Here is a 26,143-nt window from a genome sequence, read left to right on the forward strand (position 1 = left end):
TGTTTTCCCTAAAGCAAAGTATACGAATAATTAAGAAATGGAATTTTCCGTGTACTTTATCAAGTTTTATAGAATTAAGAGAACGAGAACTGCCGTGGTAACGCGAACCGAAGGCGAATGTCTCCACAGTTTTTTCGAGGTCTCCAAAACACCAAAACAATAACTATAAGGGCTGGACCATTTGACTTTGAGAGGTGTGTTGGTGATTTGGTACAGGCACGAATTTTTTTCTAACCCTTTCATGCGCTAGGAATTTTTTTCTCTGGACGTGTTTATTCATGATATTTTTTTCTCGAGGTAGCAGCCTGTGTTTTTACCGGCTCACTGAACGTACTTAAATTTTTTTTTTCCAGCAAATTTCGAGTTTGTTGCTTACAGGTTAGTGCTTTTAAAATTCAACCACTCACCAACTTAAAAGTTAAATGGTCCACCCCTACTCGATAGAAACATGGAGAAGTGTTTTCAGTTTCCTTTAAAACAAAAATTATCAAAATGCAAATTTCCTTTGCTCGCGCTTTCATTATATCAACAGCTTATTTTAGTCTTGTTTCTGTCGAGTTACAGAAGAGGGCGGCTTTTAGCAAGGCGGTTTTTTTGTTTAGGTTTTGCTATTTTCAAAAAAAAGATTAACGTTTCCTTAACTAAGTGTTATTCTTCCTAGCCGAAGCCTCATCCAATAAGCAATTTAGTATGACTGTTCTTGTGAAAAAAAGTCGAAATATGATATACTTCGTTTCATAAAACGTTTTTAATTACAAGTACAAGAAACAAAAGAGGCTTGCTAATTACTGCGAGAGCTACTTAAAACCAAACGATCTATAAACCAATTATAATTACTATGAGAGATGTGAAAACAAAAACACGACTGGTTAAAAACAATAGAGTGCGAGTAATTCAAGGAAGGAAGCTGCCAGAGGATGGGTCGGGTTGGAAAGGGCGAAAGCGATACTGCTAAGTCTTAATTAAGTGAACAGCTGTGAAAAAGCATTGCCTACATTACTTTCTTGGAGATCTGTTTCCTAGGAGCAAATCCGCAGCGATAATTATTTCAAAATATTTGCTCGGGGACGACTTGAGCCATAAAAGAGTGAATTATCTGAATCTTTAACCACCCATGCTACATTTAATTCTTTCGCTCGTTACTGCGACTCTAACATGTGTTCAAAAGAGGCAATGACAAAAGCCGCACATTTCTAGCGGTTTTTTAATTTTTTTTTAATTTGTAAACAAAACATGCATGCTTGATTGACGTTACCATCACTGGGTAAAAGTGATAAATTATTTGTAAAGGTCTTTAACACCGTTGTCGGACAGGTTTTGTTTGTTTTTGTCGGATATAACGTTTCTTCCACAAGGTAAGAAAATTAGAATAGTATTGAGATACCACACAAGAATCTATTCACTGCGTACAATTCAAGGTTGATTATGAATTCCTTCTCCTCATAACCGCAGGTAACAACGGGTGGTAATTGAGAAGTCTTCTCGTAACAAAAGAACTCCCGCGACCGTGAAATAACGGGTTGGGGGAGCACAGAACCGCAGGTAGATTGCTCTCGTTCAATCGGATTTCGCTCCGCGCTGCTTTTTTTTTTATTACCGGTAAACATGACGGAAGGAGACCCCGCTCAGCAGCCAAAACTCTCCCAGCTCGCTTCAAGAGGCATTCTCGGTCTCAAAGAAGGACTAAAGAAGGTAGCCCTTCCACTGCAAAACGTCGGCCTATCCGGCGCTGTTTTGGGTTTGAAGGAAGTTGTAAAAAAGGTTGTGTTCAACTGCCCCGAACGACACTACCAACTGTATAGCTTGCTGTTCATGTTTGCCCCAGCAGTTTTCTTACTTTGCCTTGCCTTAATGGTATCAAGGAACTTCTGGAAGATGGTGGCTGGGTGCTGTCGTCTACGCCGGCCTCAACGAAGAGTCGTCTGGCAACAGTCGCGAAAATACGTGATTCTGTCCATCGTACCTCCAACCGCATGGATTTTGTTCGCCCTGTTTGACACAGAATATTACACCTGCGCCAAGCTCGGTTCCAAAAAGATTCGTCTAAACAACACAGTGCCTTTCCAGCAGCCAGCACTATTGGCTGAATACGAATCAGCTAAAATAGAATCGCGTATAATCGGAATTTTTCTACTGACGGGGATTGTGCTTGTTGGAACGGTCTTAATCTCTATCGAACGATGCTGTACCAGACCAGACACGGGCATCAGCAACGACGAGAAATATACCCACTATCTAGCCGAGGAACAAATTAAGTTGTTCAACTCGAAGATAGAGCCTTTGGCAAAAGAGCAAGCCAAGGTGGAAGTGGAGGCTTTGTTTGAGAAATTCAAAGATATGAAAGATATCGCTGAGAAAGTACGCCTGATTTCAGAAGAATTAGAGGACGAAATACCTTGGGCGGCAACCCACGAAGCTTAGACTGGGACTGTTTGGGAATAAATCAAATAACTTGGGCGATACAAAAACAATCCTTTTTCTACTTATTGCGGCCATCTTAACTCGCTATATCGCCTCTTAGTTCATTTTTATCCTATTTGATCCTAATCTCTTCCAGGCGTTCGTTTATTTGGGAGCATCGTGAAAAACGACAAAAAAAACAATAGGGGATGACTGGGAAGCGGGCACTCTCGCTTCTCCCCAATAACCCCTCAACTATTTTTTTTTCCTACTCTCGGCGTTTTTCTTGCTGCTCCTCAAACAACCGAAATCCTGGAACAGGCTTATCTGATCTTCCCTGAGTAACATTTTAATCCTATTTTACAGGATATGGAAATTACAGCATCTATTTTCATTTTACAGTATTTTTAACTCATTTTTAAACAAGATGAAACGAAGTATATCATATTTCGACTTTTTTTTTCACAAGAACAGTCATACTAAATTGCTTACAAAAATTGAATAGAGGTACATCAAAATACGTATAATGTATTATTTTAAACTCATTTTATTCCAAGCGCCCACACAATATTTAAAATGGCAAAATATCTAAATTATCACATTTTTCCCAATTTATCCAGCAAATCAAAATTTACTAAAAGTGCAATTGTTCCATTATCTTGAAAATGATGTTGAAAGCGCGTGCGTATAGCAGTGAAACAAAAACTTATAAATTGTTGTGGCACAGTGTTTTGGTTTATTCAATTAAAATGGCAAAATATCTGAATTATCGCATTTTTCACTATTTTCATTCAGAAAATCAAAATTTTCTTACTTTGCAATTGTTCCACAATCTTAAAAATGCTGTTGGAAGCGCGTAAGTGAAAACAAAAACTTGTGAATTGTCGCCGCAAAGTGTTTTTGTTTAAGCTCGCAATTTCTAACGGTCCTATAATTTACATTACAAATGTTACACTTAAGAACTTTACATTTGTTTCCCTTATTGCCAAGTAGAATAGAATCGTTCTTTTCAACAAACAAATGTCACATTTTGGCTTGCAAAAATTTGTCCCCCGTCGATCAGATCGCGAAGGTCGAAAACGTACGCACGCAATGCGTGCTAGCGATATTTATCCTGGTGGTGAAATGAGTAATTAAGGGCTTTTTCTTAGAGTGGATTACTTTCTGCATAAAATACATGCAAGGGTAAATGGTTGTAGTAAAGCTAATGGGATTGTAAAGAAAGTTTAATAGGATTTTAAGGGAAATTAACTGCGTTATATTATAGTCTTGGCTTCTTACGAGGTAAATTTGTGTTTAAATAGGTTTGATTTTAGACAGACGTTAGCACACAGGCGTTGTGGTTGGTTGGTTGGTCTGAAAAACAGATCCCGAGACAGCTTGGCATGACAACATGGCATGACGTATACATCTTGAAATTTTATTTCAATAACCTGAAGTTGGTGTTAGTCATGCCGAAACATGTCTTTTTTAAAAAAAGCTGTCTCGTACCTTTCAAATGTTTCATTTCACTTTTGCTTACAAGAAGGTATGGTCTGAAATTGTATTTTAGTTTTTACGGCACTGTACTATATATTATGATGGTTTAAATAAAACAAATAAATTCATGAACAGAAGAATCAACGAACGAACTAGCTACAGAACGATTGATTGAATACATAGGATTTCGCAGTAGCACTTCCACAGAGTGTCTTTTCGCAAAGAAATCCTGTCATTGTTATTTTGAATCGTTGGCCTTTGTGAAGGAAGGAAAACCGGAGAAACCACAGAAAAATCCTCGGAACAAGAACACGAACCAACAACTAACTCAATCCAAATACAAAGTACAACGCTTTCTTTAGTTTTGTTTTCTGCATTAAATGTCTAAGCTGCTATGATTGTTTTAAAGCCCGTAAGAAACTCTTGACCAACCGACTTACGTGCCACTATCTTTGCAGCATCAACAGAGACAATACTTTGGTATAAACGAAAACGCAAAATACACTAAGTATAAATTATGGGTGACATAGTTAAACAAAAAAAAGCTTGACCGAAAGACTAAATTAGAATATTAAACACGAGGAATAGAAATCTCCATAATTGGAATGAGTATGAAAATAGTCCGTCACGTGACCGGACACAGATTTACAAAGTTCTGTAGATGAGTTTTTTTCTAATCATGTGTAAACATGATAAGTTATGATGACCTGACTGATCATCGCAGTTATACACACAACTTAAGCTGTTGTGAAATTAAAGCCTGAAAAAAATTCATGTCTTCATATCTTTCTCCGCAGTTCAAATACATGATCTTTCATATATTCGCCTCGTATAAGAAGTAATTTTAAATCTTTCACAATGCGTCGAAACTGAAAATGTTTGCGATTATTTCGTTTGCCTCACGTATTAAAGTAAGATCCGCCTTTTATAAATTTGCTTTCACTCAAAGCTTCAATCGCCGACACTATATTTCTCTGTTCAACTTTCGCGAGGCTTGTGTGCACTTCTTTCAACTCCTTCATCTCTCAACATGGACAACGTACTGCCAACCGTAATGATGCTACTGAGAAAATCTCGTCGACCTTTGGTATACGGATCTATAGCAGCTCTAACAGTAGGCGTGGAAGGGTTTTTCGAAAGCATTGTGTTCAACTGTCCGTGCGAAGGATACTTCACTTATGGCCTAGCGTTCTTGTGGGCGCCGGCTCTGTTTTTGTTTCTCGCCGGAATTCTGCTTGACACAAATTTATGGAGGCGCCGCTCAAGAACAGATCAAGAGAAAAAGAAGAAAACATTTGCCCGTCGTTATTTCAAAGCGCTAATTCGAACACTTGATGTACTAGTGCGAGCAAGCATTGCGCCTGTTGCGTGGCTGGTTTTTTCTTTTCTACAACAACAGTACTACACATGCGCCTACTTCGGTCCTCCGCTTGGAAGTGAGGTCATCATGTGGAACAAAACTCATGAATGTCATTTCGAAGTCGGATCTCGCACCAGGTCGCTTGAGGAAAGCTTCAAAACCCGTAGTCAAATAGCAGGATGGTCTCTGATGCTGATAGCCATGTCGGTTCTCTTCACTTCAGTGTGCATTCGCAGATGTATTCAAAAAGGAAGGCATCTTCAAATCCCGAGCCTCGAATATTACCACCACGTTGAAGCCAAAGCAGCTTTGGAACATTTTCACGCCAAGGCGAAAGAGCTCGCGAAGAAAGAAGCAAAGAAAGAGATCCACTTTTTATTCGTCAAGGCAGAAAACAAGGATTTCAGTTCTTGTATTCAAGACGTGGGTAAAGGAATTGAAAACAAATACGGTCCGTTTTTTGAAATACCACTCGAAAGTCCTTCTTACAAGACCCCGGGGAGTGCGACCCCAGACCCTCTTCAGTTTCCAACTTCTCCAATTGTTTCAATACCATTGCTTTCTGATGGAACCGAATCTGCGAACAGCCTTGAAACACAGGAGTCGATCCGTGACGACGACGCGCAGCAGTCAGTGCAGCTCCTCAAAGCGCCTGAAAACACCAGCGGTTTGGCGAGGGTCACACTACAGCGACAAGATGCTTTCAATACGAACCAAAAGTGAAACATACAGATTATCATAACTACATAAAGTAGCTCAAAAAACCAACTTTTTCTTAGGGACCGTTCATTTTTTATAAGGTAGGGGGGGCTGGTGGGATTTGGGGGGGGGGCCATGCGAAAAAAATGGCTTTCGAGGGGGGGCCATCCCAAAAAAATAAGGGAAAAAGGGGGGGTCACGTGAAATATTTTAGTAAAACTTTAAAATGGCATAATGTTTGAATATCAAAAAAATTGCTATAGAATAAACATAGAAGGCAGGATACAAATTTATTACAAACTTTCCTTCTGCTTTAAAAAAACGTTTGGCGACAAAAAGCATTTGTAGCTACTGAAAAGAAGTATTTAACACTGTTATTTTCGAATGCAACCTTCACCGGCACTCATCTTCATCTCCGCTGTCGTCGAGTTCTTCGTCGCCGCCTGTGCTGCTATGGGAGTCTCTTTCACCAATGCTGCAAGAAGCAGCAATGCTTTCCGTCAGAGTGTACTCTTCAGGGTACATGAAAGTGTAAACATAATCTCTGACTTCCCGCTCAAGGTTGGTGGTGATTCTGCTTCTTGCAGCATTGGTGAAATAATTCCCTTCCAAGAGCTGGGCGATGTATGGCCCATCTCTTCTAAATATCGACGTGGCAACATCCTCAACTTTAAGACACTCTTCCGGGACGGCCGTTCTAGGAGGGTACACAAGGCATTGTGGAAGATCATTTCCTAGCGGGTTTCCAACACAGATTCCATAACCTCGTTGGACGTTGTTTTCAGTCCGCTTCCTCTTTCTTTCATTTGACTTTCTGCGGTTTTCTTTTTTCCTTCTCCTTTTGTTGATGTGCTGTTTGAGTATGCCTTTGAATATGCTGTTATAATTGCTCTTCTTATTTTCTAGTGCTTCCTTGTCCTGCGTGACCTTCGTCAACTTAGCTTCTGTACATTTGATCTGTTTTACATTAAAACTGTGGGCAAATTCTTCGCCCTGCTTTAAAGCAAGCCCATTGGACTGAAAGAGTGTGGAATCGTGTTCCTTTACATCTTTCAATATGACATTCAACTTTTCCACCATTGCTCTGTGCTCTTTGATGGAGAAGTCTAGTTTTCTTCCATCACTGGGCTTCAACTGGTACCCTTGCATGGAAAACTCACTCGCCCTTTCTGAACAGCCATCCGCACCTAGAAAAATTGCTTCTTTTGCATGTAAGATGTCAAACTGCCTGCATCGTTCAGCTGTAAACCTTTTCTTAAACGACTCGTCGCTTTCGCCATTATTGCGCATTTTGGAATGAGCCTCTTTCATGATGCTCATGTAGTAATGCGCTCTTTCCCCGATTGGATTAACAATATAAAGAAGAAAGAGCATGGAAGTGGCAGGCTGGTTTTATCTGACCCAGAGAGCGTTGCTCTATTTGCAGATAAGTTTATTCTCAAATCAAAGTTTGTGGTGGATTATCTTCAGCATCTTGAAGTGCTGGAATTTAAAAGGAAAAAGAGAGCAGAAGAAAAGGCAAAGTTAAGTAGGGAGGAGGATTATCCATGGACTGAGTTGTGCGAAGGTCTAACCAAGCTTAAAAAGCTACGTGTTCCAGAACTAAACAAGTACTCAAACCACCACGGGCTGAAGCAGCATTTGAAAAGCAGCAAGAGTGAGAAAGTAAAGGCAATTGTAAGACATTCATGCTTGTAGCAGAAGAGTCCTCTCAGAGCTGGCCAACCAACACTGAGAAATGCCAGGACATTGACTCTGGGGGAGAAGATGACTCAAGTGACGTCATTCTTGCATTCATCAATTCAGATGAGGAAGATGCCAATGAGAGGCCAAATGCCACACGCTCAGGGCGAGCCATAACTAGGAGATCCGAAATTGACTTCTCTTTCTTTTGATTTGTTTTTTAAACAACAGCTCTCTGTCGTATAGAGATTGTAAATATTGTCTTTATAGTGAGCACAATAACGTGAAGTAGGGGGATAATAGAGAAATATTTAAAAAGTTGAAATCTAAATATTGTTTGTTCAATTTGTTTTTTTTTTTGGGGGGGGGGGTCATCCCAAAAAATGACCGCTATAAGGGGGGCCATGTGAAAAAATTGGTAAGCTGCGGGGGGGTCATGCGATTTTTAAACGGTGCTTCCCAAATCCCACCAGCCCCCCCTCCCTCATAAAAAATGAACGGTCCCTTATCCTTTGGGATAAAGCACTTTTGAGTTCAAATTGTTGAATACAGTATTTAGCAGCGAATTATGCAAAATTTACGATGTTGCTGGTCATTCATTGTTTCAGTTTCAGTTACCCAGAAGTAAATTCTAAGGAGCTACGTCGCGACTGGGGCATGCGCACTAGCGCGCTCAGGTTATTAAAAAATTGGCTTACATTTTTCCGTTTCTCTCGTGAAATTAATCGAAGGTTTATATCGTTCTCCATCTTTGCCATCCTTTCGCAGTTCGTACAAATAACGTTTGCTTTATTTAACTGAGAGTCTCAGCTTCGTTTCTTTGTAATTTTTATCTTACATTTCGGCTGTTTACGGCACTTTGGAGCGTTTGATCAAATATTTATGTCGTGTAATGGCGACCGTCGTCCTGGATGTGGACGATGTGTCCACAATGAGAGCAATCTCTTTGTTCCTTATTTCCTGCTACATTCATTCGGTTTCCATGCATCGAATCAACATTTACGTCAAATATTATCCTTATGCTTAATCAAAAAGTCGTGATTGTACTTATTTCAATTTATTTCAGTTTTCCCAGGGTAATCTTCGTTCATCATTTTCCTTTCCTGTACATAATTATACTTCAGGAAGTATGCATATGGTGTTACCATTTCGAAAAATTGCACTTAAAGAATATAATGTAACGTAATCATATAACCACTACGTCACTAAACGGAGTATGTTATACATGACTCCCCTCTGCCCCTCCCCCCCCCCCCCCCCGCCAGAAAAAAATCTTCGCATCTTCGGGATTAATCGTAGTATCTTCGGGAGTAATCGAATCGCGAAACATAGAGGAAAGACAAAACACGGAAACTTTAAGTTTGTATGAAACCCTAGTGTGTGACATTTAAAGCTATTGTTTCAAGTGGTACTGTTTAGTATGTTGTAGAAGGTGATTCTAACTTTTAAGTCTGTGGATTAACCCCTGGAGTGCAACAGCTAAAACGAAAGCTGTAAGACAGTGTCTCTACTTACTATGCTGTACAGGGCGGGTGTACTTCTGTTCTTGTTAAGAATATCTATACAGATTAAAAACCAACATTTATTAATGCCAAATAAAAAAGGAAACATTTACATTGCCATTTTTGTACTCTCTCATTTGAATAGCTCAAGTCATCAAGATCCTGCAAACTCCCCGAGAATTTGCTCCGCTCGGGTAGAATCCCACCCTTTTCCTTTGAAACTCTCCTTAACAATGTCCACAAACTTTTGAAGAAATCGCCTTCCATCCGATACAGAATTAAACTTCTTCGCACCACTTTCATCCACATCTCGTTTACCAAGATCCCCGCTTGTTTCCTTTTCAATCCGCCAGTGCCAGTAGCATAATTCACCAGCGTACATGAGAGCAAGCAGATGAGTGTCACTAAAGACACCTTGGATAAAACAAACATACGGTACAAAGTAAGAGAGCATGAAGAAAAGTGAGTTAGTCCCCCATATACACCTTAATCGTAAGGTAATCCCTCTCAAGTTATTATTACATCAATCTCGTTTTCTAAAATCTCAAGAGGGTCAAGAAACAGTCAACTTGTCCGTGACGCGGAGTTTGCTCACGTGGACAGCCCAAGCGGCTTAACAAGCATTTTCATCCTCCACGAAAACATCCAAATAACACACGTGGTAACATTATCCGCGGGAAAACTAGGTACCATGTCTAAAAATAACTTGAGAAAGATTACCTCAGAATTGAGGCTTATATGGGGATTAACTCTCTTACGCTTCATCCTCTCTTGGTATAATGTGCTACGTTCTTCACTAATAACAGAACGAGTCCTTCAAATACTGGCTAGCATCACAGACAGTCGTGAACAGAGACAAACAATGTAATATCCCCTTAACACAATGCAGAAGGGCTGAATCAAGGGCAGCACCTTTCTCTAAATCATGATGCCTTGTTGATGGTTACTCTGATTATTCTTTTAAAAGTAACTTAACAGAATAACGTTTATGCCAAAGAATTTTGTCCCTCGGAATTCAATGAATTGGCAAGTTTTTCATTGATGGAATGAAGTTTCTTATCATGGCAAAACAAAATTTTTTCTGCCCTTGAACCAAGTTGCCAACATTCAGTGGTATGGCTAATTAATTTGTGGTGTCCAAAAGTAAAATTTGAAGTCTATGCAATAAATAAAATGTCAAAGAATCAATGAAAATCATCATTAACCTTGTCTCAAAAGATGCACCATATCAGCATCCTTCGTCTCGACATTTTCCTGTCCATCCAACACGACAGGCGTACGAACACATAACATTGACTCAAGATATTTGACTCCGGACTCAGCACACTGGATGGAGGAAACGAGAAATAATATGCAAATACATATCAGAAGAGAAAATGGGTCTTTTCATCTCCAGGCAACAGGTAAACCGACCTTTTTTCTCAAACAATTTGTAAGCAACGAAGGACCAATCTCCATTTTATGATTAGTAAAATATGCAAGAAAACTTTGAATATGAGCAAGTACATCGAATGAGTTTACCAAGTGAAAGTATTGCTCGATAGCTTTCCTTTGAATGGTTACACACTAGGGTTTCATCCACAGGCTGAAAAGTTAGATCCACCTTGCACAGCATAATGAACAGAGCCTCTCGACTAATAGTCATAATATAAAATACACTGTATGGTGCTCATATACATGTAAGAAACAGACTTCATAATGAATTCACCTAATCAGACTATTCTATGTCACTGTCTTGTTTGTCACTTCCATTGTAGGGGTGTTAATTGGAAGATAGCCTGCTTGCAGACCTGTGTTTATGCAAGCACAGTGGCATGAGTGGCGAAGCCACAATGCGACTCAGCTCTTGCAGCTTCACTGCTCATGTCCCAGAACAAGAGAGCCTGCTCGCAGGTTAATTGGAAGGTAGTGCTTACTGAAAGGGGGAGCTTATTGGAATGGGGGTTCTTACTAAAACAAAATGCACTGACAGGGGGGGCCCTTATTAGAAAAGCGGCCCCCATTGGAAGAATGTATGCATATTAAGTTGATCGTTGACATTGGAGGTAAACAGACAGTTCGAATGGTACCTTTTATACTGTATATATAGTTCGTATAGTGTGATCGTCCGGGTGAGTGTAGTTCTGAAAAGAACTGTTGTTGGTGACTGATGTTTCGACAACCTGAGCGGAAGTCATCTTCAGAGTCAAGTGAATAGTGTTGGTCAGTCGATGATCTTATAAGTCTGGTCCGTTGAACGTGATTGGTCAGTATAGCCATGATGGTATTGGCTGAAAGACTCGTGTAAAGTTTGTCATCAGTCATTGGTGGGTTTCGATCCGTCTATTGTTAGTCAAGTAGGTCGGTTTTGGTCCGTGTATTGTTAAGTCAGTCTGTTAGAAGTCTGTTTGTCAGTTTCGTTTCTGTCGTGGATAAGTCGTTTGTAAGGCGCCGGTAGTTGTTGACATCTGTTAAGAGGCGTTTGTTCTAGGTTAGTGTACCAGCTTTCCAGAGTCAGTCGTTGAAAATAGTTTGTACTGTAGGTTAAGCACTGAGCAGAGTCCCAGTCAATGTTGTGGTTTGTAACTCAAGGGAGTACCTGCATAAGGTGTGCCATACTGTCTTGCCTTCTCTGAGGATCATTGAACAATGTGTGGCAGTACATGTAAAACAGAGCTCCCCGTCTCCATGAGAGACATTCGATTACTTCTGATCCTAGTACATCTCCAGCCTGTGGTGATGTAAAAATAAATAAATTTATCCCAGGCTTTCATTACAATGACAAAATACCAGAAAGGGTAATTTTGAATCCAGCTGATCATCTGCTCAGGCCAGGTTGTCTCCTGCAGTAAACTAGCTGTAACTGCTTACCTTGCTTTCTGATCCAAACATCTTGTTTACTACTTCTTCAGGCTGGTCTAGTCTTCCTTAAATATTGGCAAAAATAAAAAAAGACAGATTGCACTTAGTCCTACATGTATATATACCAAATACTGCCAATAAATATCTGATCATTAACTTTAAAAGTAACTTACTAAAAATTACTACTGACTGCTGATGTAATCAGGGAACAGGAGCCTGCAAGTAAAGGGGGGTTACAACCAGGGGCAGATCTAGCGGGAGGGGCTGCGGGGCTGCTCCCCCCTCCCCCCTTATTTTGGGTAAAAATAAAAAGAAATCACGGAAGGAAGAAAAGCTGGCAGAGCAAAACAAAACTGGGGTGCCCCTCTCCCTCCCATAAGGACATTTTGCAGGAGCCACTCCAGAGTTACTCAAACTCGCACTCATACTCTGATCTTAAGTTTACTACTAAAGTTATTGATTGAAAGAAAACACACAGAAAGAATATTAATAAATTTGCGAAATATCCATTTGAGTTACCTATTAAGTGCTTTATTTCCTTCTCACTCCTATCTTGTGGAAAGTCCTCATTTACCAACATGCACTCTAAAACATATGTTGCATCAAGAAGAGCCTGAAATAGCAAATGAATCCATAAACGCATGGGTAGAGATCATCAAGCCCTGTCAAAGATCTTTAATGATACAGATAATTTGATGGCCCTAAAAAGGATCTTGCTGGGGATATCGCAAAACATCAACCTTGATATATGAGGATCACGCTGTACATTATTATTTTTATAAAGATCTCAGCAAAAATCTCTACTTTTATTAGCGACAATTCTTGCAAAGAACTTTGCATGATCCTTCAAGATCCTGAAAGGTTTTATGAGGATTTTATAAGGACCTTCAAATATATCATTGCATAATCTTTGAGCATCCTTGAGGACTGTTCCAAGACCATTATGGGTAAACTGTATATGCAAGATCCTGCAAGAACCTTTAAGATCTTAGGGGTACATGTATATAAGATCCTCAAGGATCATCCTGAAAATCTTTGAAGACACTTAAAACATTTTCATTAAACTTTCAATAAGCCTTGCGCAGAACTATATTCCAAGAGGATCAATATAATTTTCACAAGTTATGCTATCAATGCACTGTATGTTGTGATATAGAAGGAAGAAGGAGCAATCCAACTGCTAGTCTAAAAGAACTGCCATTCTAATGCCCAGTTCTTAAATCTTAACATTTCCAGACATATACATGCCATCTAAAGAATATTTTTTTATCATGACGATCAGCCACACACACACTACTGTAAAATAAAGGAATACTACACCTGTGAATATTGCTGTAAAATTTTGCTAAGCATCCGTTTGTTTGCTGCTACATTCTGCCTTTGAATCAAATCGACAACAAAAACACTCAGAATACACCATTTCCCTGTTCTGTAAGTATTAGAAAAAGAGTTTGACAAGAGCGCTTGTCTGGGTTAGAGTAGTTCTGAACAGGGCCGTCAGCTGTTGGTGACTGATGTTTTGAAAACCTGAGCAAAAGTCATCTTCAGAGCCAAGCAGAAGGGGAAATCATCCTGACTCTAAAGGTAACTTCCACTCAGGTTGTTGAAAGGTGAGTCACAAAAAAACTCCTTTTCTTCTCTCACCCCTTGACAACCATGCTAGATGAACTACTGATACTTGATGGTTCAAAACATTCTCTATGAAAAAAGGTTATTTGGAAGATCACTAACTAGTATGGGAGTAGAAGTTAAAGGGAAAATATGATATGAATTGCCACAGTCTTCAACAATTTATTGAGCGGCCACAAAATATCCTGCCAACCACAACACACACAATGATTACCCTTTTTCCAAAAGTTGAAGACACATTTTACACTTGCCCTCTGCTTTATCCAACAAATCTAGTTCACCAACATCTGTAAACAGATTAAAATTGGAATTGGAATTTACCCAAGTCTTGTAGTAATCACATAAATATCTGCATAGGAAACATAAATTCTGTGTGTGTTTGTGCTAGTATCTATTCCAACCTCAGTCAGTATCTATGCAGACTAATAATAATTATGCAGGTGCTGCCACTGGAGGCAAAAGAGGTTTGCCCATACAAAAGGATATTTTTAAATAAGAAAGGAACTTATTTCCCAAAGAAGAGAAGTTTCAGTGCTTGGGAACACCAACATGGCCTCCAAAGTATCAATCATGTAAGGTAAGGTAACGTAAGGTAACGTAACTTTATTTTAAGTCATAAACGTAGGGGGTGGTTGCCCAACCTGAGCCAGGGGCTCGTGACAAAAACACACGACTATTTACAATAACATGACTACTTACAATTACTATATTCACTATAGATAAATTCAGAATTAAAATATAAAATATTCCTTAGAGCAACTAGTCCTAATATTAAAAATTAGAGTTAGAAAAGACGGTTCATACACTGGCACCCTGCAAACTCGACACCATTCAAATGACAACGAAATTGTGCCAAAGTGGTCAAGGATCTAGTGATAGCAGGTAACTGGTTCCACATGTGTGCAATCTTTTACAGAAAGGAGTTGTGCATGACAAGACTGTTATATGGTGGCTGTAAAACATTTAAGCTACCACCTCATAAATGAAAATCATCGATAGAGGATCAGATAATTATGTCGTGTGATCTAACATGGATTCTTATTAAGACTCTAAATAATGAAAATGTATTCCACATCCATGTCCAGGGAGTACCCCTTCCTACCCCACCCATGCAGGCAATCACTTTGAATCAAGCTTCAAGCACTTTTGATTTATCGAAGCTTTTCTCCTACACATAAATTAAGGAGAACTGCTTAACTTTTGCAACCTTTTTTTTGTTCCACGTCCATATCCCTTGGGACTAGTGTAGTACCCTAAATACGACGCCCACAGGAACTAGAACAATTATATCGAAACAGCTGATGCTCAAGCAGATGACAATTAGCGTGATTCGTGAAACATTAACGATTTTTTGATAGTAGCTGAGACCTGTCTGATTACTGAGCAGAATTGAGGATTCCCGGGAGAGAATTTTAATAGTCACTACAAAGAACGCTGGATATTATATATAACACTCATACTTGCCTGATGTATTCTTTCGGATTTCAAGGCATTCCTCCTGTAGCTCTTTAATCTTTGCAGCAAGTACGGTCTTACAAAGATCGTGAACTTGTTCCGACTGCACTTTACTCTCCGATTCTTCCGCCATTTTATCCTTCTGAGCCTTCGATATTATAGTCAGTCAACTCTCTGTAAACAAATTTTCAATTCAAGTAAGACACATTGTTGTGTTCCTATAACGTGTTTATTCCAACATGGCCGCTGTAATAGAATCCGGCGACAAGGTTCTTCAAGTCATTGGAAATCACGAAAAAGATTCCTTTACGGTTTTCCACGAGATGAGAGAATTTGATGAACTATGCGATATCACGCTGAAGATTAACGGAAAAGAAATTCGTGCCCATCGCGTTGTCTTGGCAGCCTGTAGTTCGTATTTTCGAGCCATGTTGACTACAGGATTTCTTGAGAGCAATTTGGGCACGATAACTCTGCAGGATTGCGAGGAAAACGCTGTTGAAGAACTTGTCGAGTTTCTGTACACCTGCAAGCTGAATCTGAACGAGGGAAATGTGGAAAGTATTCTTGCAGCGGCCGCTCTCTTTCAACTCCAGCTGGTCGTTCAAAAATGTGCAGATTTCCTCGAGACTCTCATCAGGATTGAAAACTGTCTCGGAATCCAATCGCTGGCGATGCAGTATTCTTTGAGTAAACTCGAGTCCAAAGTAGCAAGCTTCATCAGTTGGAATTTCATGGAAGTTTCGCGGGAAAGCGAGTTCGTTCTAATCCCAGTCCAACAGCTGAGTAAAATTGTGGGAAGTGACCGATTGCACGTTAAGACGGAGGAAGATGTATTTGAAGCTGTTATCAGATGGTACAAGTACAATAGAGAAGAGAGGATAAAATACAAGGTGAGTAATTTTACCGTTATCTTTCGGACAAAAACTCAACTTATTTCCGGTGGTTTCGGTTGAACCCCTTGAAGCAATGGTGGGGTGACTTCCGCCCCCTTCTTGCCACCGGAAGTGGCCTATCGGTGAAGTAATAGGAATCATCATGGACAGCGTTACATATCCACTTACACAGACCCTCTTTGAGCTAGTCACGCGATCTTTCCTCTAAGCGTCTGCATAGTGGGTGACATGTCACAAAGCTGCCACTTTGTCGAACCAGAAACAAAATTAATTGGATGGTGAATTGAGGGACTGTTTACTGATTTCCAAACAACTAGCCACAATTTCCCAAATTCTTGGGTATCTTGCCTTCCGATGTTAGTTTTTTCCAATCTTTCTACAGGGGATATTTGAGTGGGTTCGGTTTCCGTGCATGAAAAAGGAGTATTTAGAGAACGTTGTCTTGAAAGATGAGCTTGTCCTTAGCGGAGACAACTGGAAGAAGCTAGTGGACGACGCCATTACCCACTTAACTTCTCCGTCAATGAACAAGAAGAAAACAGTGACGAAAAGGAAGTCTCCCAATGTACTGTATTTGATTGGAGAACTTTCCTGTCGGATTGAAACTTTTGACTTAGAGACCGGCAGCTGTAAGCCTGTTCCTAGCATGGCTCAGACAGCAGGAAGCGCTGTTGTTGTAAACGAGGAACTGCACGTTGTGTTGGGAGGTGGAACACGCGTACAGAAATACGATTCAAGGGTGAATTCTTGGGTGCAAGTTGGAAACGGGACGAAGGAAAACGATTGCGCTATCTGCGAGAGCATGGGCTCTATTTATGTGGTTGGCGGTGGAAAGCGCGCGAAAAGCTTCAATCTCGCCACGCGCATATGGAGCACGCTCCCGAACATGAGCATGCGTAGAAGCTTTCACAGAGCAGTTGGACTCCTGGGGAAGGTTTACGCGATTGGTGGAGTAACAGTCCCAGGGGACCAAACCGTAGCCTCGGTTGAATGTTTTAATCCAGCGAGTAACCGCTGGGAACCGGTTGAGCCCATGAAGACAGAACGGTTTCGCCACGAGGCTGCAGCAATGACGAACAAAATTTTCGTCGTTGGTGGACTTGATGGACGAAAAAACTCATTGAAATCTGCCGAAGTTTTCGACCCAGTGACAGACACGTGGAGCTTCATTGCTTCAGTGAACTATCCAAGGCGTGATTTTGGCCTGGGAGTTATTCAGGACATGTTGTTTGTGTTTGCAGGCGGAGGAACAAATACCATAGAATGCTATGATAGCAGTTCTGATGGGTGGAGCATCGTTGGAAGTCTAGCGACAAGGTGGAATACTTTCCGTTGCGTGCTGTGCCCTTTATTTCAGATTTAAAGTAAAAATACTTGAAGAGGAAGAAAACGGCTACTACAAAAACTTCGTTTTTTACATGTAAATGGTTGCCATTTATAGTGCTATGGTGTTAAGCTATTGACTCCAGGACCCAGTACCGTGTAAGCCTGCTACAATTCTCGACAGAGATGTTGCTAAGCAACATGACGTCAGCTGATGACAACAAGCTGACGTCATACCCTTTGTAGTGATCGTACTATCCCCGGTTAGACAATAAGTATCGGAAATTGTCTGAGAACCTTAGAGACCTTGCGAAATGAAGAATAAGGCAAACAACATTATTAAAACTACGACGCTGAGGCTGAAGGCGACGTCTTTTCAAAGTGGATCTATTTTCTACATAGAGAACTCAAGATTAATTCAGAGTATATACATTTATGCATTTACACATTTACATATGTAGTCTGCTTCGTGATGTCAAAACTACCTGGCAGCTGTATGCGGAAAGATAACGTCGAAGCGTGGATAAATACACCGGGCGTGTATTATGTAAACTCGCCGTCCAGAATTAACCGGGTGGCCTTGGTGGCGCGTAGGACGATTGCTTAGCGGACCTACTATAGGTTTTGAAACATACATGTACTGTCAAAAAATGTACGAAGTTGTATATTGGACATATATAGCAACCATTCTCATTGCCATAGTTTGAATTAAACTCTGTTGAGGTGTACAACGGGGACGGCGATGACGTATTGCTTTAGTCAACTTACTATAACTTCATGTGTAAATACAAATAATTATATATTTTATTGACTTAATAAGTAAAGAGACTGTCAGAATATTCTAAGCTTGGGAGTAAAAGGGGTATAAACTGGGGAATAAAGCAGCATATACAATATGAAAGGTGCGATAATTAATGCGAAGTTTTCCTCTAATTCTCTTTTGTCTCAGCCTACTCTAACTTTCTTCCATGTTTCGTATACACTCCAGATCCTGTTACCTCCGTTCTCCCTGAATCTTTATCCCTTTCTACCAGACTTCTACTACATTTTCATCTTCCCCTTTAACCCTATTACATTTTCTTCTCTTAAACTCCCTGGTGCTATACTGCAACTTCCTCTATTCCCATGTTGCCTTTACTTCAAATTCCCTTTTCTAAACTATCCTCGTCCAATTGCCGTGAATTATTTCCTACTCAAGAATCTCGTGTCTCTCTCTCTTCCTCCACTCCCCTACCTCGAGATCTGATCTGTGACTCCGATATTTACTTATCTCCAGGTTTCATCTACTTAATTAACCTAAGATCTCTTTTTCCCTCACTTAAAGTTCCCCACTCCAAGTTTCCCCACATTTATCTCACTCTAAGTTCCCCCACTCAAAACTCCCTCACTACAAGTTACCCCACTCCAAACTCCCTCACTACAAGTTCGCCCAATGAAAGTTCCCCCACTCCAAATTCCCGCACTTTAATTAAGTTCCCCCTGCATTTACCTCACTCCAAGTTCCCCCACTACAAGCTCGCTCACTACAAGTTCCCCCACTCCAAGTTCCCCTACTCCCTCCCTCTCCCTTTTCCTCGCCGGATGAGTGACGCTCCGCATCGAAGATTTGATAAATAGCACGATGACTGTAGAAACTAATTGAAATCTTTACATTAAGTTTAAATAAGTCACTTTATACATAATGAGCCTTTCACCTATTCTGTCAGTTTTGCATTACAATTTCAGCCATGAATTTCAAGTACTATTTTGTTTAACTAATTTTCTTGCAAAATGTGTGGTATACTTTAGTTGTTAACGAAGACACACAAAGAAAAAACTTTTACGGCTATTTTTTTCCCGACAATTGACGACCTGTTAGCAAAACAACAAGACGGATTTCATATAGGTAGTCCGTGCGGTAAAGAAATCTCAAGAAGAGTACACACTTGTTTATTCATTGCTGCCAATTTCTTTTGTTTTATTTGGTACAATTGGCATACTTAGTTTCAGTTTTTTGAGGTTGCTTTCCAATGAGATCTCCACTGAACAGTGAACACATGTCACTAACCCGTTCTGCAACTCAATAAACAACAAAATAACAGAGAGTTTATTAAATTTCTTCTACATCAAAACCGTTAGTATTTCACTCAATGTTTGTCTTCGAATTTTCTTAAAAATAGCTCGGTGTGGGCTTGGGTTAAATTCACTACGAAGTGTCTGTTTGTAGTGCCGTTGCACACTGAAAATGAATATCTAGACTTGCCAGAAGTCGACCGCGAAAGAGAGCGAGCGAGCGAAAGCGAGGGGCGAAGTCCCAAGACGAGCGACGAAGTCGCGATTTATCTAATCTAGGGGAAACGGGCTTTGAGAAAGTCTAATAAATACCATATATATCAAACACATTGTTCCTTTATTTAAAACTGAAAAAGGCCATTAGCACAACGGCAAACATGAAATACACAAAAGCAATAACTAAGCAAATTTCACATTGACGAATGATCTTTCGAGTTCAACACTTATCCTGTCAAATTAATTCTGACAAATTAGTTCGCTTTGAACTTTCCGACCGACTTTGTCGAAAATGAAAATTTTATCGACGTTGGTGTTGTTGTTTTTTACGATTTAACAGACAAAACCAATAGTTTACAGTAGCCAGACCACAATATAAAAATTTCATTGATGATTTCCCGCCAACTTGGTCTTCGTTCAACGAAAAAAACTAGAAATAACTTATTTAATAGATAGGCACCATAGTGGAGACCTAAAAGGATAATAGCATTTACTGCCACTATACTCATATATATGCGTGGTTCACGGATGCTATTAAGAAGCGCGAACCCGTGTGCGAAGACGACTAAAAGACACCTTTTTTTTTTTCGATATAATTACTGTTTACCTCATTTGGACTTACGTTGTACAGTTTAACATGTCGCTGTGGTTTTGGATCGTCTGTTGGATAACAGCTACCATCGCAATTGTTGGAAATGCAACTGTAATTTTCGTCGTGTTAACAAGAGAAGCGCTTCGAAGCACGGCGAACGTTTTCATCTCGTCCTTGGCAGCTTCCGACCTGGGTGTTGGATTTTGGACGGTTCCAAGTTCGTATTTTGCAACGCACTACATGACAAACGAAAAGACTTTGGAAGGCTTTGACTTTCTCCATTCTATTTTCTTTACTGCTTCTGTGTTAAATTTATGTTTGATGACTGTTGATCGCTACATCGCCATCGCTTTTCCATTCAAATACCTAGCGGTTATGACGCGAAAACAAGTAGTATCTCTGGTGTCTTTCTCTTGGTTGCTGGCTATTTTAACAAGTTTAATTCCTTTGCTGTGGATTAAAGGCGAGCAGGAAGAAGTTGAAAAAGCCAATAGCGTGTTCTACCCAACCGTATCTCTTATCTTTGTTCTATCTTCATACGCAATCCTTATACCAGCGACATTGCATGTGTACCTTATTACAAAACGGCATTGTCATCGCATAAACGCTGTAAACCTTCAGCTTAAATTTAACCACAGAAACCTTCAGATCAGGTTCCGTTCTATAGACATCTCTTCATCCAAGTTACTCATCATGGCTGCGATTTTATTTATCTTTTGCTACTCGGCACAACTTTGGCAAGAAATATGCGACCTGTGTAAAAATTGTTCGTCTTTTCCAGACCTTACAGTATTTTTACTGTTGCTGAACTCAGCCGTAAATCCGTTTGTTTACGCTCTGCACAAGAGAGACATCAAAAGAGAGTTTAAAAGTATATTGAAACATTGTTGCAGCTCTTAATTATTGTTATCCACCTGCTGGTAAATGTGGATAATATTACGTGTCTGCAAAGAGAAACATGAAGTTTATCTTTGGGTGACAAAGATGCAAATAAAGTGAAATATTTCTTTTGCTATGAGATAAGGATGACTGAATATTTTTAAGCATTGTTGCAACTCTTAATTATTGTTGTTTACCTGCTGGTAAACATGGAGAATATTACATGTCTGCGAAGAAATATGAAGTTTATCTTTGGGTGACATCATCGCAAATAAAGTGAAATGTTATTTTTTTTTTCTATGAGATAAGGATGACTTAATTTAAAGCCTAAGTTTAACGATTTATGTATATTTTTATAACATTTTCTTTAATTAGCCGTCCTCGACTGCAAAATTGTTCCCGGGAATCATCGATTTGCCATGACACTAGAGTACAAAGAGTACCGACGTGGTCGAAAAAAAGATTAGAAATAATTGCCCTTTTTGATGAAGACTGGACTTCAAGCATTTATTACTTTTCCTTAAAGATCGTCAAAGCGAGAAAAGAAAAGGAAAAGAAAAGAAAAACAAGAAAAACTAAGTTTTTCACTCCTACTCCGACAATCTCAATTTCGTCTCCAGGACCTTCTCGGCTTTGTTTTTCAAGATGGCGTCTCTTTCTCTTTCCACCTGCAGTTCCATCTTGAAAAATCCTAGAAACGAGGTTATACAAGACCGGTTGAGAGTAAAGGTGTTTATCAACTGATTATATTTTGCTGATAAACAACGAATTTGTGAAAATATTCGTCACAAAAAACTGTATGAGAATGTGTAAAGTGTATTAAGATTTTCCAAGCTTTGTTTCGATTCTGAGTTAAAAAAAAAATTAAATTACATCTTCACAAGTTCTGTTGTGTGGACAATACTCTTTATTGGCATGTTATTACAATTTTATTTCATTTCTTTCGTCTTCTTCGACTTATTGACATTTTTGTCGCGAGATGCCGGAACACTCTGATAAATGGATGCGGCATTGTTAATCTCTGAGCCACAACACCCGAAGCCAACACAAGCTTCACCTTCCTCGAAGATATTTCCGGGACATTGGGCGTCGCACTGATCGTCCGCGAGCTTATTCGAGGGAAGGCTGCTCAAACACAGACAGCGGTCAGAAATGGTAGCAGCGTAAGTAATGCCGTTGTCGACACAGTAATCTATACAGACGGAATTCGCATTCTGGGGATCGTTTCTGCTCTCATCTGGGTTCACTCCAGTCATTTCAAAGCAGCCTTCGTGAACAATGAAATTTCCAAATCCATCCCCTCTTGAAGTCACGTGATGATCTGAATGGCGACCTTGAAAAGAGTCAAAATAAAAATCAGGAGACAATGAGAAAATACTAAAAAATAGTTCGATAGTTTCTGACCAAGTTTTCATAAACATTTTGCTTGTTTTAAGTTCTGTCGGCACGTCACACTTCAGGACAGTCACTGAGTTTAAATGCATTATTTAACTTTGTAGCTTTTTTAGCCGTCTTCACTAAATGACAAATTGGCCACGTCAATCCAACTTGAAACTTGTACCTTACAAGTTCATTTTGCGGTTTTTATGTAGTTTCTTTTTCAATATTTTCAGCTAGAATCAAACGAAAAAGTCTTTCACAATAAAATTCAGTCGCATTCAGATGCTATTAGAAGTAAGTCAGTCTGCGGACAAAGGTGAACAGTGCGAACCTGTGTTTTGTAACCGTCATTCCAACGTTTATGTTCTACTTGGCCGTAAACATAAAGAAAAAGTAGTTTTTTAGTCCATGAGTTTGCATAAATTCACATTTTTCTTCGCGTGCTAACGCCAGAATAGTTACAATGTTCTAGATGAGCGCCAATATTGAAATCACAACACACAAGACACAATTACACTTGAAACAAAGTGTTGCACAAATTATATGTGAATCAGATTTTTCTAGAGACGTGTACCTTTCTTTCCATGTACAACATTTGCACAGCTTGTTAACAACCAAAAGGTAATAAACGCTATTCTAGGAAACTGTAACGACACCATCGCGATGTACAGACTGCAAGCTTGAGACTTTGATCTCTATACAGGACTGATTCGAATCGGTGAAACTAAATCAAAGTTGACCGACTGAAGAGTTTAGATATAAAAAGAGTTAATTTGTTGTCGCTGATAATTCATTCTTACCTTATTTTGTTACCAGCAAGTAATGCAACATAGATTTGAACAATTACTATAACAATGAATGGAAACACAGGTTGTATTTTCCGTAATTGTCGTGAGATTGTCACAGGAATATTTTCCAAGCTAGATGCAATTGAACTTTTCCTGTCAACTTTTTTCATTGCGTTTCACAGGTTTTTTTAAATGCGGAAATGTCATTTTTTTTTTTTAAAAAAATAAAGCTGTTTTGTTTGTGACACCAATGAAATTGTATGTAATCTCTAAAGCATATTCGATTTTGCGTAAATTTGATATTTTCAAAAGGACTCATTTCATGGGGACAGCGTGGTCGCACGTCGGTCGAATTGTTAAGAACATGGTTTCATTAAGTGGTGTGAAAGAGAAACTGAGAAATCGAAAAGAGTCGATCAGAAATGATAAAAACTTAATTTATCCCTCTCTGGACAAAGAAGGCATACTTCTTCAAATTGGCAGTGTAGTTCTGATCTACCAGCGAGAACAGTAAACTTCTGAAACTCATTAATATTGCATCAAGTTTAAACAAAAGAAATCATGACCGTGACGGTTTTTGGCATGGATATCTGAACTTAATTAGCATAGATTTTTACGATTTTATTTCTCCATTTTCTCCTTAGTTCTAGTATCGATTGAGAAGATATATCAAACACTCAAGACAGTGTTTAACCACATTCCAAACACCTCAAATTTCGTCAAAAATAATCCGCTACGCGTCGTATTTTCAACTCTCTTCTCTGTGTTTATAGAAATGTGGTCATACACAGTTTTTCGTGTTTGATATATTACTAAACTGGTTTTGGATAACCGTGGCTTGCTCATTAAAACATTCATATTTCTAAACGTTGTAATTCTCCCTTACATTATTAGAACTGTTTTACAACCTGTTTTACCTTTTTTATCCAGGTTTCTGTGTGGCACTATCCTTATGGCCTGAATCACTGTCATTGTATTGTTGGTCAAAGAACCACAGCAATCAATACCGTCACAAGAATCTTCTTCATTCGATCTAGCGTTAAATCGAACAGGGTTTGGGCAGGTAGTTTTACACTGATCTGCAGAAACGAGACCTGCTGGACGATTGCTAAAGCAGAGACATCGCTCGCCTATGGTAGCAGAATAATTCTTTCCATCATTTTTGCAGAAGTCATTACAAACGTAATTGTTGTTCTGGGGATCATTTCTTTCTTTTTCTGGCGATCCGTTCAGCTCGAAGCAACCTTCGTATAAAAGAAACTGTTCCCAGAAATTATCAGGTAGGTCAACATCTGAAGAAGCCGTGTTTTCAATCGACTTTGAGTTCTTCTCAGATGGATGACCTGAAAAGGTACAGAGAAAGAAACAAAAAGCAATTTTACTTGTTGAAAAACGAATATAGACGTGCAAATATCTTAATTCAAATCAATTGGCAAGACTAGGTAAATTTTGAAATGACTTTCCTAGAAGTTTGTTGTTTCATGCGAATCTGATTCTAACTTGCCTTGTTTCTCGTGATTAAATTAAACCTCCTAGTTTTAAATGTGACAAACTTCTCACATCAGTATTGCCTAGACTAACTATTATTTTATTAATTGTGACCCTTGACTGGTAATATGGACTAGCTTCCTCGAGCTCAGTGGTAGAGGCGGGTTTCGACCCCGGTGTCGGAAGGTCATAATTCTCCCCTTTTGAATTGTGAGACTTGAAAGGCGTTTGCCAAGTTAGTGTAAGCTGATTTACATATTTCACGCGAAACAGTGTTTTACACAGATCACAATATTGATAGGAAAAGGCAATTTAAATATGCCAACCTTCTTTTCCTTGAACAAAAGTCCCAGAAGCAAACAATATCCAAAAGCTGGCGCGTAATAGTATTTTAGCATGCCGGGAAACCATCTTGTGATCTTCCACTTGTTAGATTTTAGTGTGAAGCTGGCCAGAGATGACTGATAGCAATTGTTGCAGTGGAAAGTGTTCTGAGCGAAAAAGGCATTCATATCTTATTTGGCTACCAGCAAGCCATGCCACAGACATGTGAACAATTACTATAAGGTTAAACAGAAAAAACAGGTTGTTTTTTACATAGATGTCACCCAGGGAATGCATCCTTGAGCTATTGCCTGACTGTTCCGTACATCTGTCACATTTTGTTATTGTATGGAGCAGGTTTCTTCTCCTTTCTTTCTTGAAAAGAAGCTGATATATATTGTATTTGTAAGCAATACAAACTGTTCTGTGGAATCTCAACCGGGCAACAAACTGAAAAAAAAGAAGAAACTTTGAACTGAGTAACGGAACAAAAGTAAGTCGCGTTGATGTGTTTAAAAAGGCCATTGTTCTTTAAGAAAGTAGTAAAGTTATCGTGAAAATGGTCAATGCTGTGTTGACCGTTCCTTGCTTTCAAGATAAGATGTTATAAGAATCTGGGCGTTCACATTTCTGCGGATTATACCATGCCAAGATATCATTAACGAATCGAAACGAACACTTGCGTGTTTAATGCACGGTCCACCTTAATTCTACATAGCATCTTATTTTTAATTGTACCTGTGGCTTTTTCAACGTGGTTCCACTCGCGTGAACCTGTATATTCCACGTGGATCCACGCGCGTGAACCCGCGTGTCACAACCATATTTTTTTTCAACAAAATTTCTTCGAGAGGTTTGTTGATTTTTTTTTCCAGTTGCCCCCATTTCTTTTAAGTTTTCGCCTTCCCACGCGCGTTTCACGCATGTTGCGCCTTATTTTTGAGTAGCGTCTTGTTTGTCACTCCCAGATTCCCAATGGCGTTTTTTTTACGCGCGGATTCACGCGTATTAACCCGTGTTTCACGAGTATTTTCTTGCAGACGTTCTTCAGCTCTTTTTGCACTAAATTTGACTGTCGCTCATACTGACGGTGCAGCTGCTGTATGAAAGGCTTAGGTGCATGTGAACAGGTGCCCTGGTAGGTTACAAGGTGGATA

At 39.5% G+C, this 26,143-nt stretch overlaps 6 protein-coding genes across 7 annotated transcripts; 4 read left to right on the forward strand and 2 right to left on the reverse strand.

The window, feature by feature from the left end:
- The first annotated feature begins 1,231 nt into the window (after positions 1 to 1,231).
- Positions 1,232 to 4,019, forward strand: LOC110068512 (uncharacterized). Its single transcript, XM_020775889.2, has 2 exons — positions 1,232 to 1,355; positions 1,453 to 4,019. Exon 2 carries the CDS (start codon positions 1,606 to 1,608, stop codon positions 2,419 to 2,421), a length of 816 nt encoding a protein of 271 aa, XP_020631548.2. The 5' UTR covers positions 1,232 to 1,355; positions 1,453 to 1,605; the 3' UTR covers positions 2,422 to 4,019.
- Positions 4,020 to 4,739: 720 nt separating this feature from the next.
- LOC110068511 (calcium homeostasis modulator protein 6-like) lies at positions 4,740 to 6,007 on the forward strand. The gene has a single exon (XM_020775888.2). It carries the CDS (start codon positions 4,910 to 4,912, stop codon positions 5,960 to 5,962), a length of 1,053 nt encoding a protein of 350 aa, XP_020631547.2. The 5' UTR covers positions 4,740 to 4,909; the 3' UTR covers positions 5,963 to 6,007.
- A 2,870-nt stretch (positions 6,008 to 8,877) lies between these two features.
- Positions 8,878 to 15,251, reverse strand: LOC110068514 (RAB7A-interacting MON1-CCZ1 complex subunit 1-like). 2 transcript variants are annotated; one of them, XM_089286328.1, is made up of 8 exons: positions 15,058 to 15,251; positions 13,808 to 13,880; positions 13,285 to 13,342; positions 12,484 to 12,577; positions 11,974 to 12,029; positions 11,702 to 11,833; positions 10,329 to 10,449; positions 8,878 to 9,180 (listed from the first exon to the last, which is right to left on the reverse strand). In XM_089286328.1, exons 1-8 carry the CDS (start codon positions 15,179 to 15,181, stop codon positions 9,101 to 9,103), a joined length of 738 nt encoding a protein of 245 aa, XP_089142454.1. In that variant the 5' UTR covers positions 15,182 to 15,251; the 3' UTR covers positions 8,878 to 9,100. The 2 variants fall into 2 exon arrangements, with proteins under 2 accessions (XP_089142454.1, XP_020631550.2); XM_020775891.2 differs by lacking the exon at positions 8,878 to 9,180 and adding an exon at positions 9,190 to 9,537 and having other exon boundaries at positions 15,058 to 15,224.
- Positions 15,252 to 15,267: 16 nt separating this feature from the next.
- On the forward strand, positions 15,268 to 18,168 carry LOC110068510 (kelch-like protein 7). The gene is made up of 2 exons (XM_020775887.2): positions 15,268 to 15,941; positions 16,327 to 18,168. The coding sequence occupies exons 1-2, from the start codon at positions 15,288 to 15,290 to the stop codon at positions 17,305 to 17,307; spliced, it is 1,635 nt and encodes a 544-aa protein (XP_020631546.2). The 5' UTR covers positions 15,268 to 15,287; the 3' UTR covers positions 17,308 to 18,168.
- Positions 18,169 to 20,152: 1,984 nt separating this feature from the next.
- On the forward strand, positions 20,153 to 21,915 carry LOC110068350 (dopamine receptor 1-like). Its single transcript, XM_020775723.2, has one exon. The coding sequence runs from the start codon at positions 20,173 to 20,175 to the stop codon at positions 21,025 to 21,027; it is 855 nt and encodes a 284-aa protein (XP_020631382.2). The 5' UTR covers positions 20,153 to 20,172; the 3' UTR covers positions 21,028 to 21,915.
- Positions 21,891 to 25,174, reverse strand: LOC149113731 (uncharacterized). Its single transcript, XM_089287390.1, has 3 exons — positions 25,071 to 25,174; positions 24,092 to 24,555; positions 21,891 to 22,339 (listed from the first exon to the last, which is right to left on the reverse strand). The coding sequence occupies exons 1-3, from the start codon at positions 25,172 to 25,174 to the stop codon at positions 21,936 to 21,938; spliced, it is 972 nt and encodes a 323-aa protein (XP_089143516.1). The 3' UTR covers positions 21,891 to 21,935.
- Between the last annotated feature and the right edge of the window lie 969 nt (positions 25,175 to 26,143).

This window comes from Orbicella faveolata, unplaced genomic scaffold (assembly GCF_042242905.1).
Source record: "Orbicella faveolata isolate gen_17 unplaced genomic scaffold, um_ofav_v1 contig_14, whole genome shotgun sequence".
NCBI classification, from domain to species: domain Eukaryota; kingdom Metazoa; phylum Cnidaria; class Anthozoa; order Scleractinia; family Merulinidae; genus Orbicella; species Orbicella faveolata.

What these genes read in the sequence shown, in the direction of transcription:
- LOC110068512 (XM_020775889.2), top strand. Translation starts at nt 1,606, where the DNA reads ATGACGGAAGGAGACCCCGCTCAGCAGCCAAAACTCTCCCAGCTCGCT.
- LOC110068511 (XM_020775888.2), top strand. Translation starts at nt 4,910, where the DNA reads ATGGACAACGTACTGCCAACCGTAATGATGCTACTGAGAAAATCTCGT.
- LOC110068514 (XM_020775891.2), bottom strand. Translation starts at nt 15,181, where the DNA reads ATGGCGGAAGAATCGGAGAGTAAAGTGCAGTCGGAACAAGTTCACGAT. An exon ending in TTTTACAGCAATATTCACAG is followed by an intron (nt 12,578 to 13,284) that starts GTGTAGTATTCC and finishes TTGCTATTTCAG; the next exon opens with GCTCTTCTTGATGCAACATA. An exon ending in GGTGCATCTTTTGAGACAAG is followed by an intron (nt 9,538 to 10,328) that starts GTTAATGATGAT and finishes GTTTTATCCAAG; the next exon opens with GTGTCTTTAGTGACACTCAT.
- LOC110068510 (XM_020775887.2), top strand. Translation starts at nt 15,288, where the DNA reads ATGGCCGCTGTAATAGAATCCGGCGACAAGGTTCTTCAAGTCATTGGA. An exon ending in AAGAGAGGATAAAATACAAG is followed by an intron (nt 15,942 to 16,326) that starts GTGAGTAATTTT and finishes ATCTTTCTACAG; the next exon opens with GGGATATTTGAGTGGGTTCG.
- LOC110068350 (XM_020775723.2), top strand. Translation starts at nt 20,173, where the DNA reads ATGTCGCTGTGGTTTTGGATCGTCTGTTGGATAACAGCTACCATCGCA.
- LOC149113731 (XM_089287390.1), bottom strand. Translation starts at nt 25,174, where the DNA reads ATGAATGCCTTTTTCGCTCAGAACACTTTCCACTGCAACAATTGCTAT. An exon ending in AAGTGGAAGATCACAAGATG is followed by an intron (nt 24,556 to 25,070) that starts GTTTCCCGGCAT and finishes TTTTTCAACAAG; the next exon opens with TAAAATTGCTTTTTGTTTCT. An exon ending in CAGAAACCTGGATAAAAAAG is followed by an intron (nt 22,340 to 24,091) that starts GTAAAACAGGTT and finishes ACTCTTTTCAAG; the next exon opens with GTCGCCATTCAGATCATCAC.